The following is an 18,891-nucleotide window of genomic DNA, read 5'->3' on the forward strand; positions in this document are numbered from 1 at the left end:
TGGCCATCTTGTGATGACATGAGGGCATCGAGCAAGGGTGTGATGCCACTTAGGCTTTTATTATATAGGATGAGCTCCTCAGTCAAGTAAACTGAGGAGAAAAGCAGAGGGTGCAGCGGTGAGCCTGTATTCCCTAAGAGTCCCGGCGTGAGCTAACATGCGGGATTGCTTGGAAAACAATAAGGTCCTACACAAAGAGAAAGCATTGTTGCTGGAGTTTATGACCCAGGATAACCCTTACCCCTTCCATTTCAGAGCTCTTCTCTCTGACCTGGATGCAGAGGTACTTTCTGTCCTTTTATGAGGTTCCCCAAAATTATCAGCCCAGAATCCCTGACCTTTCTCTCCTCTTCTGGAGGGCCATGGCCATGGCGTTGCTTTCTTGAAATAAACTTTCTTCCTTTGTCGTAAGCCTGGGGAGAGTAAGAACCTTTGCTTTCTCTTTCTTTATTTGATAGGTCAGAGGTTGAGAAGGTGTCTGCTATCACCAGCACTGGGAGGTGTGCCAACTGTCAGGTTTACTGCGTGACTTATCTGGACAGTGGTTTGATGACTAGAATTACACATCTTCCTTCAGTCAGTGTGGAGTTGGTTTAGCAACATAAGTCTTCTTCTTCCACAGAAGCCAAGTCAAACAACAACTAGAGGGAGGCTCCTTTCCAGCTTGACAAGTCACGTTTTGAGTGGGATTGCACTTAGCAACAGCAGGAAAGGAATATTGATGTGGTCAGGCCTGGCCCGAGGGACGCGGGCTGACAGCTCCGGGGTTTGCAGCAGCTTCCCCCGCTCCAGCCTCATGCCACTGGGGACCCACGGGAATGACCTTCATTCGATGGCCATGAAAAGAGTGTGTTTTCCTAGAATTTGCTGCTGCCAAAGGCTTCACAAAAAAGCTTTCAAAAGCAGACACATGGATCTGTTTGGTTGTGTAGACTAGAAAAATGTTGTGTGTCCACGGGCCAGATTTATTTGTTCCTCAAGGTGAATTGCCTCTGCATTACAGCTCAGGGACTTCCCTGGTGGCATGTCCTTCTGCTGCAGAAGCAGCTGCTGAGAAAACATGGGAAGGTTTTACCTCCTCACAGCGTTCCAGCCGGTCGATTTGCCCTCTGAGGTGAATGGTGAAGTTTGCCTTCAACACTCACATGTTTTGACAAAATGCCAAAGACAGCCAACAGCAGCAACCAGAAGAGCGCCACTGATGTTTCTTGGGTGTCTGGAAGGTTGACAGGATATGTGCTTTAGAGCTGTCCCTTTCACTCATCCCTGTGTTTCTTGGGCAAGTCACATGACCTCTCTGGGCCTACTTACTCATCTGAGAAATTCTGATAATTCTAGCTTTTTATTATTGTGAGAGGCAGGAAATAATGCATCAGATCTCTGTCTATAATAAATAATAAGTATTCATTTGCTCTGCCTTCACCATGTTCTGTCTGAGGCACCGAACTTGAATTCTTGGCTGCCCTATATCTGTTATTCTTAACTTAGTCTTATCTGCGAACTTCATCTTCTCGCTATAACATCTTCGATGTTTCAGGCACAAAGGGAGCTTGGGACAGAGATGGGTTTTCTTAGTCACTGTCTTATCAGATGCAGTGAGATCGCTTAACTCGTGGGCTGCCTGGTCTTTCCGTCCCTCCACATGCTAGGGAAATGCCAGGCGAGCCTACATTTAAATTAACCTCAGTGCTTTCTCTTGGCAGCCACTGTATGAGCTGCATTCTTCCAAACCTCAGTGATTTTGAAATCCATTCTGTTGATGCAGAATTGCCTTGTCTGATAATTTACACAAAATCATTTCTTCGATTGGTGGAGTCTCACTTCGGCCCAGAGCAGTGTGAGGCTGTGCGGAGCTTTCCATTTGACACATTAATAATTAATTAGTGGGTGGAAAGGCCTTGGAGACACGGAGGACAATAGTCTTATTCGTCTAATGAAGAATACAAGGCCCAGAAAATTAAAGTGGTTTGTTTAAGATCACCCCGACTGAACAATCAAGATTGAATCAAGACTGAATCCCCATTCTTGTTCCCAGATTTAAGCTTCCGGTAAAATTGTTGTCCTCATGGAGATGTCTGTCTGTGCCATGTTTTAGGATAAAACCAATCATATTTGTCTTCATTAGAATTCTTGGGCAGAAATCCTAACTTTTGAAAATGAGTCTTGACTCTACTGAAAGAGAAACTTAAGTTTCTTTCCTTTTTTAGTTATTTCAATAACTTTTGTTGTTAGTTTTAGTACAATTGCCATCCTTTTCCACTTCAAAGTGTTGGAATCTCCTTCTACTTTGCTCCCTTCATGAATCAGCTGTCCAGCCCCATCGCTCTCCCTTCAGTACCTTCCATGCTCTCACCACCCCTGTCTCCCACTCTTATCCCTCTAATGCAGGTTGTTAGCTACCAAGCTGGGGTTATCCTGGAAGAGCTTCCTAAAGGACTGCACTACCTGCTGCCTATTCTTGCTCATTCTATTTGTGCATCACCTCGGATTGAACTTATCACTGATGTTAAATGCACCATCATCTTCTCATTCTAATTTTACACAATCCTCCAGTTCAAGCAATCAGATTCCTTCGTCTGTATTCAATTCCGATTAGGGGTCTTTCAGGACCTTCAAAGCTCCCCACTGGATAACTTTCTCACATTCTCATGTTCTCCATCTGTCAAATTTGCTCTGAGGCAACTTCTGCGTGTTATTTTCCTGTCCTCTATGCTGACTTTCTCTTATTCAATGCAATAGAAGTAACCTTGCCCTGGGCTTTGGGAAGACCATCCATTGCCTTCCATACATAGACTGTGGGAACTTGCCCACGCCACACAGCCTTATGCATCTCAGCTTTCTCATCAGAAAACTTGGAGAGCATATCAACCTTATCCCTCCTATGTCTGTGTAAAGGTTAATTGAGAAAGTAATTGCTAAACTGTTGTGCAAATATAATATGTTCTTCAGCTATCTCGGTACTCATGTCCACACTCTAGAGACACTTCCTCTATGATTCTGTAAACACTGTGCTTATGGCACCATGAGAATCAGTGACCCATGAGTGGGATAGAGGCTCAGCAGCTCCTGTTCTGATAACTTAAATGGGATGACTGGGATGTGGCCACTGAGATGTCCACTGACTCCTAAGTCAGGGAGCTCAACTGCCATTCCTTTATGATCTGAGTGTCCACAAAGTGGAGATATAGTTGGTTTGGCAAATGCACTTTTCTGAAATGAATGTTTTTGTTGGGGAATATAAAAATTTGGTCCATTTATTTTTTTATACATGTTGTAAATGTTTGTTGAAGTATAACAAAATTCAGAAAAGAATACAAATTCTGTATAGCTCAATGACTTTTCACAAGGTGAGTGTACTGTGTAACCAGCACCCAGATCATGGCCAGGGACACTTCCATCTCTCCAGATCTCTTTAATGTCCCCTCCAGTCACTAACTCCCCCACGGGTGTCCACTGTCCCGACATAAAACACTCTGGTGAGTTTTTGCTAGTTTTTGAACTTTTTATAAGGAAAAGCACACAGTATATACATTTTTGTGACTGGCTATGTTTGCTAACATTGGGTGTATAAAATTCACAGATTTGAGTCATTCATGCCAAGTCTGAATATAAACATAAATACATTTATATATAAACATATATGTGTATATATGTATATATCATACAAATAGAAGGATATTCATGTTTGGCTAGCTTGCATTTGGGGCTGTCATGATTAACTCTAAACATTCATGAACGTGTCTTAGTGAACATGTTGTGGTGATGAGTATATCTCTGGCAGTGAAATTGCTGGGCCACAGTACATGCACATGTTCAACTTTGGTAGACAGTGCCAAACAGTTTGCTAAAGTCATCGTGTCGTTTACACTCCTACCAGTGGAGAGTCAGCTGTTCCCCATCCTCCCCACACTCAGATTGCTCTGTGATTTTTATATTAGCCTCTCAGGAGGGGTTGTCATCGTATGGCATTCGTTGTGTTTGAATTTGGGTTTCCCTGAGGGCTAATAAAGTTCAGCAGCTTTTCATACTCGTATTGACCATTTGGAGACTGTCTTTTGCATTCAGTATACGTTCAAGAAATTTTAGAAATCTTTACCCCCACTAAAAATTATTAAGATATCTCTTCATTTCCTTTCAAACTTTTTTTTTAATTTTACTATTTGTATTTATATCTTCATGCCATTTGGAATTGATCTTTGCATATGGTAAGAGATTAAGATTTATTTTTCTATGTAATTAGCCAATTGACCAAACACCATTTATTAAAAGTACGATGGGGAAGGATATGGTTTTTAGGAAGAAGTGCCTCTAGAGAGAGCCAGTAGCAGTTCCAGTGGATGGTGGGGGGGCAAGAAGACCATAGAAGTGCAGTGAGGATTTAGGGGAAATGGCCCAAACATATAAGGGGGAAGCACATAAGGTGGGTTCCTTTTTGGTACTTTCCTGATGTGTCATATGCACAATGAACATTTGTTGAATGCCATCGAGGACTGCCTCTGGGGTGGTTCCCCTGACCATGCAGGTGGTGGTGGTGTAGACAGCGCTAACGTGGTGGGCCATTTTCTCCCAAAGGAGGCCCTGCCCCCATAACTGTCAATGGGGCATAGCCCTGGAGGCAGGTCTGTCCAATCAGCAGCACGGCTCGAGTAGAAAAAAGCAAACTACTTGCCAGGATACATTACCCAAAATGAAATGCCCAGGACACTGCGGTGATACAGTGCCTGGAATCAGATGGAAGTGTTACCAAACACTTTCCCTCTTGGCACAACTGCACTACACCTCCTGAGAAAAAAAAATGATTCCCCTTAAAAACGGAGCTCACCTCTCTCACATCACAACAGGCCAGCCTGTGTCCTTCCACAGAACTTGGCTTTGCCAGCTCACGGCTCTCAAATCAGGTGTCTTCACTCTCTGCATGTTGTACATAGGAGGCCTCAAAGGGCAGGTGTGTGGATGTCCGAGGGCCATGCTGGCGGGCTCCCACTCCTCTGGGCCCTGGTAGCTGAGGATTCTGGACATCAGCAGGCGTCACTTTCCGGAGAGCAGTGTTTGGTATAATCCCTGTAGTAGTGGCCACGCCAGTGCTCCGTGTACAACCCAGATTTCCCAAACCTTGGCTTGATTCTTCTGGTGAGGTGAGTTACCTGAGATTAAAGAGGTTAAGTGACTAGTTCGTGGTCACCCAACTGAGAATGGGCAGAGACAGGCCACAGACCTCATCTTCTAATTTCATATAGTTCCACAAAAATCTTAAAAATTATTCTATTTCCCTTTGGTTCAGCAAGAGAAAAACAAAACCACAGCCTCCTTGAGTACCTTGTGCTAATGTTTAATTATCTTCAAGGCCAAAACGATGCCTTTGTTTAATTAAATTCTATGGATACAATTGGAGTCCTTGACTTCTTGGGGAGTTCTTTTTTAAATAAAGTATGGTAAAATAGACATAACCTAAAATTTACCCTCTTAACCATTTTTAAGGGCCAAATAAGCGAGGCATGTGGCCCGAGGGCCACAAGTTTGACATGCTTGGCCTAGAAGCTAAGGCCTCCTGGGGTCTATCCTTGCCATCATCCAGTTGAATTTCTCACTCCCACCCCAATGTGTTAAGCAGTCACTCTCCAGAACTCTTTCATCTCAAAAATCTAAAACTCTATACTCAGTAAGCAACTGCTGATTCCCTTCCCACAGCCCCTGAAGCTGCCATCCTACTTTCTGTGGGTGTGGATTTGGCTCCTCTAGTTCCTCATGTCCGTGTCTCTCTGTGGTTGGCTTGTTTCACTTAGCATGACCTCTTGAAGGCTCACCCGTGTTGTAGCACATGCCAAGTACTATTCCACTGTGTATGCACACCACCGTTTACTTATCCATTCATCCACATGTGGACACTTGTGTAGCTTCTACCTTTTGGTTATTGTCAATTCTCATGTCTTTTAGGGACAAAGAGCAAACGTGTGCCACCCACCTTGTAGTAATCCTTAATTTGCTTATGAAATCCCTTTGTATCCTCGTCTTCTTCAGGAGAAAACAAATAAGCTTCACTAGTTTTCTTTGTAATTTTGGTTTCTATCCATTTATGCATCTCCATACTTATTATAAATGTCTTCAAATCCCTTTTATTATTTAGAGGAGAAATTGGAATAGCCTACACCAAGCATGTCAAACTCAAAGGCTAACACTGGCCAAATAAGTGAGGCATGTGGCCCGAGGGCCACAAGTTTGACATGCTTGGCCTAGAAGCTAAGGCCTCCTGGGGTCTATCCTTGCCATCATCCAGTTGAATTTCTCACTCCCACCCCAATGTTTTCTGTCTTCAGCTGAACAGACCTTTCTGCCCCACAGCCTGCCTCATAGTTCTACAAAGCTCTCATCATGGAGGGGCTGGTTCAGTCACTGCCCAACTCGGCCACACCCTGGCACCGAGCTGGCCATGGCACATACTTCACTCGGGTAGGGAAAGACAGGTCCATTCCTTCCAAACACTTTGAGATATGGTACTCCAAAGCACACGTGCATTTCATCTTATGTGAGAGACAAGCCCTCTTCCGAACACTAAAATTCAAATTGCAATAAGAAAATGAATGAGGAAATTAAAAGGGACATTGTTGGTTTAAGAAAACTGTCCTGAGTCCTTTTACAAAGCAACCATTCTCTACACTGTACGCTCAATTAAGGATCTATTTAGACTATCACTTCATCCTTTCTGGAAAAAGTAGCTTGCAGTCAGTTTATAGTTAACCTGGACTCCCATCCCAACCCATGCTAACCCAGCGACTTTTCTCATCCTGTGGATGACAGTAATTAATGTGTTTTTCTTCTGAAATTCTATTTTAGCTTTTCCTCTTCTAACTCCCCCTCTTTTGGATAGCGTTTCCTCTACTCTATTGAGATAACTTATATGGTTTCTTTTTTCAGAGATAGTAGTAGTATTTCCTCTGGCTCAGCCCAATCTGCAGCTTTAATCTCTGCTGACTTTAAGGGCTGCTGGGGACCGGCCTCCCGCTGCGACCCAGGGAAGGAAAGCTGAGACCGCCAGCCAGTAGCTCCGGAGTGAAGGATGTTATCTCTATTTCACAGGCCAAAATAGGGGGTCGAGTAGTTAAAAGTCAGAGATTCCAGGAAAGGAGGCAAAAATGCTGCCTTTTTAAAAAAAATCAACATGTGTTTTTTTAAATCGTTATCACTTTAGTGATATTTGATGTTTGCTTTTACATCCCAAACTTTTTCACACATCTGATCAAATTTCCTTAACTGAGATATTCCCACAATTTCTGGATAGATCTCCTGCCTCATCTGATGAAAGTGTAACCTAAGCTTCCAGAGTGGGTTGGTCTAGCCAATTTCTCGAGTCCAATGAAGGGAGGTGCGCAGTGACAAAATCTGTGAAAGGGTCTCCCAGTGGCACTGGCGTAGCTCAGAGAGGAATGGCAGCCTTCAGCTCCCTGTGCACTATTTGGTTACCATTACCCAGATCTTAGGATAGTTAAGAAATGGAGAATATGGCACATTAAAAGTTCATTTGAAAAGGGAATTGCAGATTTCTTAAAAACAAACAAAATAAAAAGCTATCAGACATCTAATTATCATTTTCCGTTTCAAAAAAAAAAATTAAAGATAACCTGACTGCAATATCAAAAAAAACAAAAATGGGAGAACCCTGCATCATTCAACTGAGGCACCGTCAGGCCACTAGATTGCCACGAGGTTGGAGAATCTGTGCCAGATCCAATGCAGTGTCTAAGAACCAATCGTGATCTCTGAGCTAGGCTTCCAGGGAATCCACTTGGGGTCTTGGGGGAAGTAGGAATGGAAATTTATGAATGAAATCAAACTAGCCACTAGTGATCACTTCTTAAAACTGAATGTAGGGCACTGAGATTTATGTTAGAGTTCTTTGTATTTTTGTGCGTCTTTGAAATTTTTCACAATATACAGCTAGGTAATAGTAGAGGTGAGGAAAATTATAGGAAGTCAACAAAAGCAAACTCACATATCACAAGTACATTCTTTTCTTACAAAGGCAAAGTAGAAATTAACAAAATTACCACACACACAAAAAAACCCCCACAACATCAAATCAACCATTAGAGTTAAAAATAAAAATAAAGAATCAATCCTAGATAATGCCTGGACCATAATGGAAATAACAAGTGCAAAATGTGATTCCTAAGTAATCATGAAGTTATGAAAATTACAACTATGCATATTAAAACTTGTGGAATTTACCCTAGCCAGAACGGTGGCCCTTGGACTGAAGGGTCCAGGGTTTGATTCTGGTCAAGTGCACATACCTGGGTTGTAGGCTCAGTCCCTGGCCCTGGTTGGGGCATGTGTGGGAGTTAACCAATTGATGTGTCTCTTTCACATTGATGTTTCTCTGTCTCTCCCCCTCCTTTCCACTCTCTCTAAAAATCTGGAAAAATATCCTTGGGTGAGGATTATAAAAAAAAAACCAAACACAAAAAACAAAAACAACAATTTGTGGAATTTGACTAAGTCTGTACTTAAAGGGAAATTAGTATCATCAAAATGCTGTTGTTAATTGAGAAGGGAGATTGAAAATAAATGAACCAAGCACTCAGTTACATAAACTAGAAGAACAACAAAGCATAACTAGAAAAAGTATAGAAGGGCATTAAAGAGCTAAAAGGGAAATCAGCAAATTAAAGAAGATAGTCTAATAGAGAAAGCAGAAAGATAGGCAGAAAATGCTAAATCAACTCCTCAACTGGGTGATTTTTAGAAAAATATTTATTGCTAAAATTTACACAATATGAGGCAGAGTATTACAAAAACAAACAAACAAACAAACCAGTAACCAGGGAAGAAACTGAAAGAGAATTGAAGACCCTAGTTCCTTTGCTACCCTCACTCTAAAAGTGCCTGGATTAGATGGCTGTGTATGTGACACACATCAAATTTTGAAAGACTAGAAAATTATTTTGCTACTTAAAGTTTTCTAGGATATATAATAAATAAGATGAAACTTTTCTGGACTCATTTTGTTTGTAGAATAATTCATATTTTAACAAATCATTAAGCTATTAATCAAAGGAAAAGCTACAGAAACATCTCATTAATGAATATAGATGAAAAATCCAAAACAAAGTAAAGATGATTCAAATACAGGACTATATTAAAAGAATAATATACTATGATCAAAGAGAATATATTCCAGGAATAAAAGTACAAACAATATAAGGATATTTATAAGTTTGATTTTTCTTATCTATACTAATAAAAGGGTAATATGCTAACTAGACCAGATAGACTGGACGTCTTCCAGACGTCATTCTGGACATCCTTCCTGACAAAGCCAGGGCCCAGGCAGTGCCGGCCGGGGTCCCAGGTGCCTGCAGCCGGCCAGAGGGAAGGAAACCTGAGTCCAGGGGGCCTGCTGTCAGTCGGAGGAGGGAAGCCTGGGTCCTGGGTACGGGGGCCGAGGCAGAGGCGGTTAGGGGTGATCAGGCAGACAGGCAGGCAAGCAGTTAGGAGCCAGTGGTCCCGGATTGCGAGAGGGATGTCCTGGATTGCGAGACAGTGCAGGCCGGGCTGAGGAACCCCCCTGCCTCTGTGCACAAATTTTGTACACCAGGCCTCTAGTTGATGAATAAAAGGACAAAACACATTCAGTCATTGTAAATCCCCAAAATACAGTTATTTTAATATTGATTTGAGGAATATCTATTTCTTGTAAAACTTGAAACTGGAAAAACACTGCCTTAGCATATACATATTTAATGTGTATTTTTCTAATAAGTAGTGGATTTAATGACAGTGCACTTAAATTGGAGAGTAAATAGGGTTTCTCTGTCTGGCTCATAAGTTTTGACTGGCCCTGAGACCCACCCGTTCTCAGGAGGAAAGCATGCTTGAACAGGGTGGCAGTATCCACTCTACGGAGAGTCCCCTGAGCTCTGGCTGGGTGGCCCAGTTGGCTGGAGTGTCGTCCAGTTCACCCAAGAAGTGGTGGATTTGACTCCCTGTCAGAGCACATATCCCCTTCCTCTCTCTGAAAAAAAAAATCAAAATATTCCAGTGGGATGTGTGTGTGTGTGTGTGTGTGTGTGTGTGTGTGTGTCACAAAGTGATTCTAACATTCATCAGGAAGAATAGACAGACAAGACTCGCCAAGAACGTTTTGAATAGAGTCCGAATTTACTTTGATGTACATAAAAATGTACTCTAATGTGATAATAACCTTATAATTGGGCCAATGAAGAGAGGAAGCAAGATATTTAGAATATTGTAATAATGACATTTCAAATTATTAGATAAAAGATGGATTATTTAATGTCTTGTTTGTTATAGGAAAATTCCAGAATTATAGAGAAGTACTTTGTGTAATATGCTATGGTATAACATTAAATACTAGGGGCCCAGTGCACAGATTCATGCACCTTTAAAGGAACTGTGAGCCGCAAGGCTGCAGTAGGCACAGGGGTGGGTCTCGGACCATCTTTCGTGCCCCCACCCCGCTCCTCCCACCGCTGCCCAGTCCTCTGTCTGCCAGCAGCTTCGCTCCCACCGTTGCCGCTCCCAGGTGCTGACAGTGCCAGCCTCACTTGTACCCGCTGACGGCATGAAGCAATTGGGGCCAGCACCAGCAGCAGGTGCGAGTGGTGGCTCCTGCGCTGGCAGCAGGTGCAAGCACTGGGCAGGACCACAGTGCACAGGAGTAAAGAATTTTCAGTAACCACCAGAGGCTCGCCCTGATGACAGCGACTGGCACCCACCTTGGTCTGGCGCCCCCGCTCACCTGCTCCACTGTCCCACCGTGGCTGACACCCTCCATGTTCTGCGCATGCCCCCAGTGGCCAGCGCATGTCATAGCGATCGGTTCCGGTTTTTCCACCATTAGGTCTATTTGCATATTAGCCTTTTGTTATATAGGATAATTGCTGTTTTTAAGAAAATTACAGAAAGTATTTAGGGTATTTTATTACCATCTCATAGCAGTGTGATTGTGTTTATTACAATATTCTAATTCACATAAAGAATTTGATCAAGCTTATTTTCTACAGCATTGTGGGTTGGTAATAATAAAAAATAAAAATTAGATAGCATTTATTCTGTCAGGCATTTTTCTAAGCTATTGAGATACATTAACTCATTTAATCATCACAATAATCATCTGAGATTATTGTTATTTATTATTATTATTTTCCATTAAATACACAGGCACCTGAGTATTATTATTATCATTTTCCATTAAATATGAAGTCATACATCTAGCAGGTGGGAGAGCTGGGATCCGGTCGCAGTCCGGCTCTGAGTATATACTCACCCCCTCCCTTGGAATGAGCTCTCTGTGTAAACCAGGGCCAGTCGCTTTGTTTCAGGCTCACGTGCCTTTTTCTTTCCTCAGGGACCTGATGCCCAGAACCCTGGACGGGCAGATCACCATGGAGAAGACGCCCAGCTACTTCGTCACCCGGGAGGCCCCCGCGCGCATCTCGGCCATGTCCAAGGACACCAAGCTCATCGTGGTGGTGCGCGACCCGGTGACCAGGGCCATCTCGGACTACACGCAGACGCTGTCCAAGCGGCCGGACATCCCCACCTTCGAGAGCTTGACGTTCAAAAACAGGAGCACGGGCCTCATCGACACATCGTGGAGCGCCATCCAGATCGGCATCTACGCCAAGCACCTGGAGCACTGGCTGCGCCACTTCCCGCTCAGCCAGATGCTCTTCGTGAGCGGCGAGCGGCTCATCAGCGACCCGGCCGGCGAGCTGGGCCGCGTGCAGGACTTCCTGGGCCTCAAGAGGATCATCACCGACAAGCACTTCTACTTCAACAAGACCAAGGGCTTCCCCTGCCTGAAGAAGGCCGAGGGCAGCAGCAAGCCCCACTGCCTGGGCAAGACCAAGGGCCGGACCCACCCCGACATCGACCCGGAGGTGGTGCGGAGGCTGCGCGAGTTCTACCGGCCCTTCAACCGCAAGTTCTACCAGATGACCGGGCACGACTTTGGCTGGGATGGATAACAATGTAATTTAAAAAGAAAAGAAAAATCAAATATAATATATTTTTTTACCAATCGGTAGAGAAAAGGCAGTTTAATATTTGTGCTGAAAATATTTCTTGTAGTAGTTTTTTCAATGAATGTTAAGAGATTGTGCTCACCTCTGACCCCATCTTCATGTGTTTAACTTACACCAAACATTTGGATAAACGAAAAATGGAAAACTTTACTCATCTAAATAGTTTCCATCTTTAATTTTTATTTTATGTTTTATATGCATAATTATAAAGTAAGAGCATCAGTTGCCATGAGAACTTTTAAGAGAACTCTGAGGGGAAATCAGTCTCTCTCTCTCTGGCTTACGAGGCCCAGACAAAATTGATCCCTAGCCTTGTGTATTTCTCCCTTTAAGTTTTTTTTACTTCTGTGCCACTTTTTCTAAAACTATTTCCCAACTGATAATACTTTTTGGTTTTACACCACTTCAGTTATCACAGTGTTTTTAAAAATAAAACATTTTTTGATCCTTATACTACTGTGCGGTACAAAACATGGTACCTAGAGATCATTATCCCCATTTTTCAGGTAAGGAAACTTGAGTCTCAGGGAGGTTAAATAACTTATCTTAGGGCCAGATGGTGACTCCTGGACAACCCTTCTTTCACTTGTTCTTTATTACATGCCACTTTTCCCAGGAGAATTGGAAATAAACATCTGTACCTTTAAAATCGGTTAGCCAGGTTGGACACAGGCTCGATGGGATGGAAAGGGTTTCCTCTGGCTTTCTCAACGCCAGGCCAGCCCTCGGCCCTCGGTCACACCACAGTACACTCCAGGAGAACATCAGACCTGGGCACACATTCTGTTAAGAGCCAATCTCGGTTTGAATGAAGCTGAGAGAAATTACCGGATTCTTGTATCAAGAACAAGGGGGACAGTCATGCTGGCAACAAGACAAGGTGTGGTAGGAGCACAACTTACCTATTTGTTCTTTTGACCTGTCCGTCCTATTTTTTTAATTAAGAAAAAGCCATTTCTGTAAGAGCTTACAAGTATGAATCTCCTTTTTATTTATCCCTTTTCTTAACAGAGAAAATCTGCTTCTGTTTGTGATATCTCATTTCTAACCTTGGAGCTAGCACTAAAGATGTATCAATAAACCTCTGTTACCATGCCCTTATTTTTCATGGGTGGAGGACTGTCAACTTTGACACTTTATTTTCCCCCACTTTCTATTCATACCTAGTCTAACCTAATACTCATTAATATTTGGAAAATAGTCTCAGAATTGCAGGTGGATAAAAATGGTGGTTTTTTCCTCCTCTCCCATCAGTTTCTGCCCATCCCCCCTTGAAATATCTCAAATAAATCAATTGTTTATTAAAAGGATTCCTTTCCTCTCAGAGTGGGCAATAACAAGATTAGCATTAATGGGAATTAAATTGGTTTAGAGAGGAGCACATATGCACAAAATATATAAAACATGTATAATTAGCCTGTTGGAGACATTTTATTATAGGTTTAAACCTAAGAGGAAAACGTTTCCTATCTCATGGAACTTTCCTGTATCTGCCAGAATTTAAAGGACCAAACACTCTAGTATTCTAAAAGTGCATTCTCTTTCTTCTCCGGTGTTGTCAATCAAAAGAAACTGAAGTTGTTTTGGATATGCAGTACAATTTCCCATTTACCGCAGAGGTTGCATCAGGAAGGAAGTATTTCTTGAGAAGCCTAACACAGGATTAAAAGGAGGGGGGAAATCATTTAGGTTTCTAGATAGTTGATGATTGCTCCAAGTCTTTGGCTCTATTTATTCCCACCTTTAGGAGTTCCGTAAACCCCAAATCCAGGCCCCTTTTTCCAGGTGATCTCCTTCCCCTCCATGCCCTCAGCTTTCCAGTGCCACAGCCTGTCTTTGTTCCACTAGAATTGCCACTACCAGCAACAAGATACTCATTTCGAACTCTTTATCTGTTTTTCTTAACTCATTTTGTTTGTGCTTCTGACCCTTTTATAAACATTTGTTTGACATAATGCAAAAGTAGCTTGCACAAGGAAACAATTGTATTCAGCAATCTTCATCTTTTTTTGTGTTAAACAATAATAATAAAAACAGAACTGAGTGCAAATGATCTCTTCTTGCATGTAGATTTTTTGGTTCATATTACTTTTTTTAAATGAATGACTACACAGCACTCTAGGAAAACCTGACTTCTAAGATTTCATGATGGTGTTAGAAGTTACAGATTCCAGAAAAAAACAATGTGTAAAGATCTCGAATCAGAGTACTCTGTTTCCTCCAGAAAAGGACTTTTCCGTATCTGCTTCTCTGTGGCACTTACACTTGTTGCACGTGGACTTGGGTTCAGATGTCTCTTTCCATTTAGTCACGTCCAATAGTAGGTTTTGCTGCTCCCACCTGGCTGTCAGCTCCACAGCCTTGCCTGCTGACCGCCTTAACTCTTCCTAAAAGTGAAGAATTGTCTCCAAAACAATCAGAGTCCACAGCTTCTTTCTCTGTAGTTTCCTTACGAGGTGACATCTACTGTGTGTAAATTCTCCCAATAACTTAGAAACTATTAAAGGAAATTACTTTTATTCTAATAGCCTGGGGTTAATGAGCTTCTAGAGAATGGATGTTAAGTACTCTAGGAGTATTAATCCCTCTCTAATTTCCCCTTTTCCACAAATCCTTAAAGTTAGACTAAACCTCAGGGTCATTTGGATCACATCCCCATTTGGCATTTGCACTCGTTCTTGAACTGGGCATGAGAACATTGATGTGTCTGTAAATTCTTAGCTCTTGGATTTGCAGTTGTTAAGAGGATACATTCCCTCTCTGCACATTGCTCCTGCTCTGTCAGGTGAGACCTGCCAAATCTGTTACTCATGAAAGTACCTAAATTCCATGTGTGAACAAATATGTCTGTAAGTAATACTACCTTACAGTCATGTAGCAGACCAACCTCTCGAGTGCAGCATTTCACCGTCAGCCCCCAGCAGCTCTCCACTCTCATGGGCTCCACTTTACCATTGAGGAAACAAATCCTTAAGACAGTGATTCTCAACAAAGGCTGCTTTTGCATCCCAAGGCCATGTCTGGAGGAGATATTTGGGTTGTCCCGAAGGCGGTGGCATGTAGGTGCTTCTGGTGGGTGAGTGCCAGGGATGCTGTTAAACATCTCACCATGCAGAGGCGAGTCCCCATCAGTCACCCACCCAACGGCCAGTGGTGCTGAGGCTCCTGGTGGAAGAAGTAAACCTGCCGCAGGTAGTGGTGTGTCTGAACCATGTCTACGAACCAGGTTTTAGTGAAGCTTGATGGTAACTCTTCCACTCACCTCTCCAGGTTTTTCTCCTGAGAATCCTTCTCTCTGTGACTCTGCACGTGACTGCACCATAATAAACAGATCGGCGTTTCCTGTTGCGCTTTGCCAGGAGGAGTACCAGAGAGAAACAGCAAGGAACTGGGCATTTAAGGAGATACAGGAGCAGCTTGTAACACGCAGATGGTTACGTTTCTGTGAAGTGGAAGCAGTCGGTTTCAGTTGGAAAATGACCTTATAAGAAGACATTCCCAAAGGCCTTTTCAAGTTCAAGTCGCGCAGTTTCGATTTGCCTCCATGACAGTGCTGTGACAGTATTTCTTGTCACCAGACACAGCCAAATGACAAGAGCTAGGCTCCTCTTCGGCTAAGCAGCTGTTTTCAGAAGGATGTGCTATGGTTTACAAATGCCCTGAATTGCTGAGTAATAGCAAAGGAAGGAGAATTCTCACTGGGACACATTTTCTAGAAACCTGGGAACTTAGTATCTAATGACCATAGAATTGGGAGAGAGAAGAGCTTATGGTTCACAAAGGTAGACATGTGGGGCTGAGATTCAATGCAAGTCTATCCTCCTCTTGCATCTCAGGGTCACTAGGGAGAATCTGACGTCAATAACCCAAACATCAGCTCTGTCAGGGCAACATCAGTGTGACTGTAGAGTCTATGGTCCTTAAAACACCTTCCTCAGCAGGAAAACAGCTCTGCATTCAGAATCTCAAGTATCTGGGTGGGAAACATGGATGGTGAAAGTTTCACCCTTTTGTCATGGAGTTTGAGAATGGGAGGCCTTTCCTCTTAAAAAGAGGTGAATTTTGGGAAATTTCAAAGCAGTGCACTTTCATACAAAGAGTAGTAAAATAGTGAATTTTTAATTATGCCAGGAGGAAATAAAACTGGAAATAGAAATCGCTTCTAATATATGGATCCATTGTGGTGTATTTAGGATATTTAGTTAGTATGTTTCAGGCTATCACTCTAATTTTCTAGTTTAATTTCTAACTGTTGGTTGTGTCGTTTTAATAGCTATATGTTCCACAACCTACTTTCCTCTAGTTTTACTGTCGAATAAAAGGTAACAATAAATTGAGAGCCTACTTTTCATCCCCAAATTCTTGGGTTTGCTACCTTAAGTGCATTCAAAGGATCAGATATGAGAAGTGGCATCTTTGATGGGCTCTGCTGGCTGGGACATGATAGGCTAGATTTCTAGCTGGGTGTAAGCTGGTAATTCCTAAGAGAGCTTTAAAGTTCCTGTCTGGTCCCCACTGTGACAAACAAAGCCCATGTGTTCTGGTTTCTCCCAAAGTCACTCATAGTAAACCTAGAGTGTTCATTGTCCCTGGGGTCTCGCTTCCATGGCAAAAGGGAGGGATGTGTCTATCTCCCTCCCACCTCCCATCTCCTTGCTTCCACCTTGTAGTGCCTTCTCTCCCTGCTGTGTCCAAGGATGCCTGGTATCCCAGCCTCTTCTAGCCTAAGTTCTGCCCTCTCTTCAAACCCAATGGTGTCCACTTCCTACTTCAGATTACTGGGGAAAGCCTTGCAGTCCACCTTGGGCCACTGCTCTCAGCTTCAGCCCTAAGGAAAGCCATCCAAGTATTTGATGCATGTCCCCAAACCGATGAAGGTCAGATGGGTTTATCTTTCCCCAAGAGTATTTACACTAAGAAAATGGGGCCCAAAGGGAGAGGGATGAAGTAGAGTAGGAAAGCATGGGGGGCTGTTTTGACAGGAGATGGAGGTGCTGTTGGAAGGTCACTTACCAGCTTCCCCGCCCCACCCCTCACCACGGACCTGAGGAACCAGGGTCAGCCACGTGGCATCTCACTTCTGAAAGGTTGTCTGCCTCTGGTCTGGGCAGCGGCATTTTCTCCACCTGTTTTCCCATAAACCCTTATCTAAGCTCAGGTTTCCTTATTGCAGGCCTGCAACAGCTGGTCAAGCAGAGGACAGGAGGAAGCAAGACAATTGCACAGTCATGTTACTGCAAGTTTTCAGAGGGAACAAGAGAAGCCTCATTCTTGTTGCAGATGACTTGATCTTATACCAGATCACATGTTCTTTGTCATGAAAAGTCCAACTCAATAGCCTATAATAATAATCTTACCTTTAGAGGGAATGACTCAAAGCACTTTATACCCCACTTGGGTTTGAATAGTTTTTTTTCCTTTTTTCTTTCTTTCTAGATACAAAGTGTGTGTGTCTGCTACAGCTCCTTCCCACTCCAGCACCATCACACTTCCTCTCACCTGAGTTACTGACAAACATCTTTCAGCCTCGCCCCTCCACATCATTCTTACTCTCATGCCATTTCTCTTCTGAGTGAATTTTTCCCCTTCAGTATTTTCCTGTATCAAAATCTTTATGCCAAAATGTCACCTTGTGGCTTTAATTTTTGTTGTTGTTGTTATTCCTCCTTTCTTGTCAATGTGACTCTTGTTACTTTTTCCCTTTTTTTAACCATCTGGCCCCAGAATGATACCTTATTTTTTACTTAAAAACTCAGCCTTTTGTCTACCTTCCTTTACCTCCTGTCCCTTTCCTTAGATTGTGCCCTTACCTCTTAGGAATCGTTCTCTCTGGAGAAAGTCCCTTCCCCTGGTCTCCAGCATGTGCCTTCTGATCCCCTCTGCCCACTGAGATGCAGCAGTCCTCCGTGACATTGGCTCCCACTGGGAGGTGATTCCACATGCACTGAACTTGTCTGCTCTGCTTCCATCGAGCGGTAAACAATGAGCTCTTTTTCAGACTCTTTGGCCCTTGCTATCTGATGAGGTCATTATTAGAAAGTTCTGTATCAACAAAATAAGCTCTACTACCCAGAGCCATAGAGAATGAATACACAGAAAAACTGGAAGCAGATCTGCTTTTCCCAGCCCCACCCTGTCCTCTAACTCAGGCAGCCTGTCTCCCACATGGTAATAATGCCCCAGATTCCGTTTCCCTCATCGATCCTTCCATGCTGGATCCCGTGTTTCCATCAGTGTGTTCTCTGCTTTTCATGCCCATTCGTTCCAACGACGCTTCCATTATTTAATTGACTCACAGTGCCAGTTTCTCCAGCCTGATCGTCATCATTTTTATGATTGCCTTCCTGATTTCTGTTAGCGCCACTATGCTGTTTTCTGGTGTCTGCGTCTGCCTTTCCCTGACACCTACCATCTTCATAAGCAGCCCTTCTTTATTTCCTACATCACTTAAAACTTTTCTCTACGCACTGTTTGAGGTGAGAGATATAGCTCTACTGATACATAATATGATTACACAGTCCTTAGATTTACCTACCACCGTGTGTGTGTGTGCGTGTGTGTGTGTGTGTGTGTGTGTGTGTGTGTGTGTGTATCCTGAAAGGAAACCATAGTTTTTCCATCCATTTTCTTGACTCTACCTTCCATTATTTTTCTTTTTTAAAAGATATATTTTATTGAGTTTTTACAGAGAGGAAGGGAGAGGGATAAAGAGTTAGAAACATTGATGAGAGAGAAACATCCATCAGCTGCCTCCTTCACACCCCCTACTGGGGATGTGCCCACAACCCAGGCATGTGCCCTTGACCGGAATCGAACCTGGGACCCTTCAGTCCACAGGCCGACACTC

At 43.1% G+C, this 18,891-nt stretch overlaps 1 protein-coding gene across 1 annotated transcript in view; it reads left to right on the plus strand.

Moving 5' to 3' along the window:
• HS3ST3A1 (heparan sulfate (glucosamine) 3-O-sulfotransferase 3A1) overlaps positions 1-14,047 on the plus strand; it is a gene marked incomplete at its 5' end in the record, with an annotated part of 97,600 nt that extends 83,553 nt beyond the window's left edge. Inside the window, one exon of the mRNA XM_005857343.2 lies at positions 11,366-14,047. Coding sequence (XP_005857405.1) covers positions 11,366-11,987 — 622 coding nt within the window. The remainder of the gene's footprint in view (positions 1-11,365) is intronic.
• Between the last annotated feature and the right edge of the window lie 4,844 nt (positions 14,048-18,891).

The sequence above is a fragment of the Myotis brandtii genome, unplaced genomic scaffold (assembly GCF_000412655.1).
Source record: "Myotis brandtii unplaced genomic scaffold, ASM41265v1 scaffold1103, whole genome shotgun sequence".
Lineage (NCBI taxonomy): Eukaryota > Metazoa > Chordata > Mammalia > Chiroptera > Vespertilionidae > Myotis > Myotis brandtii.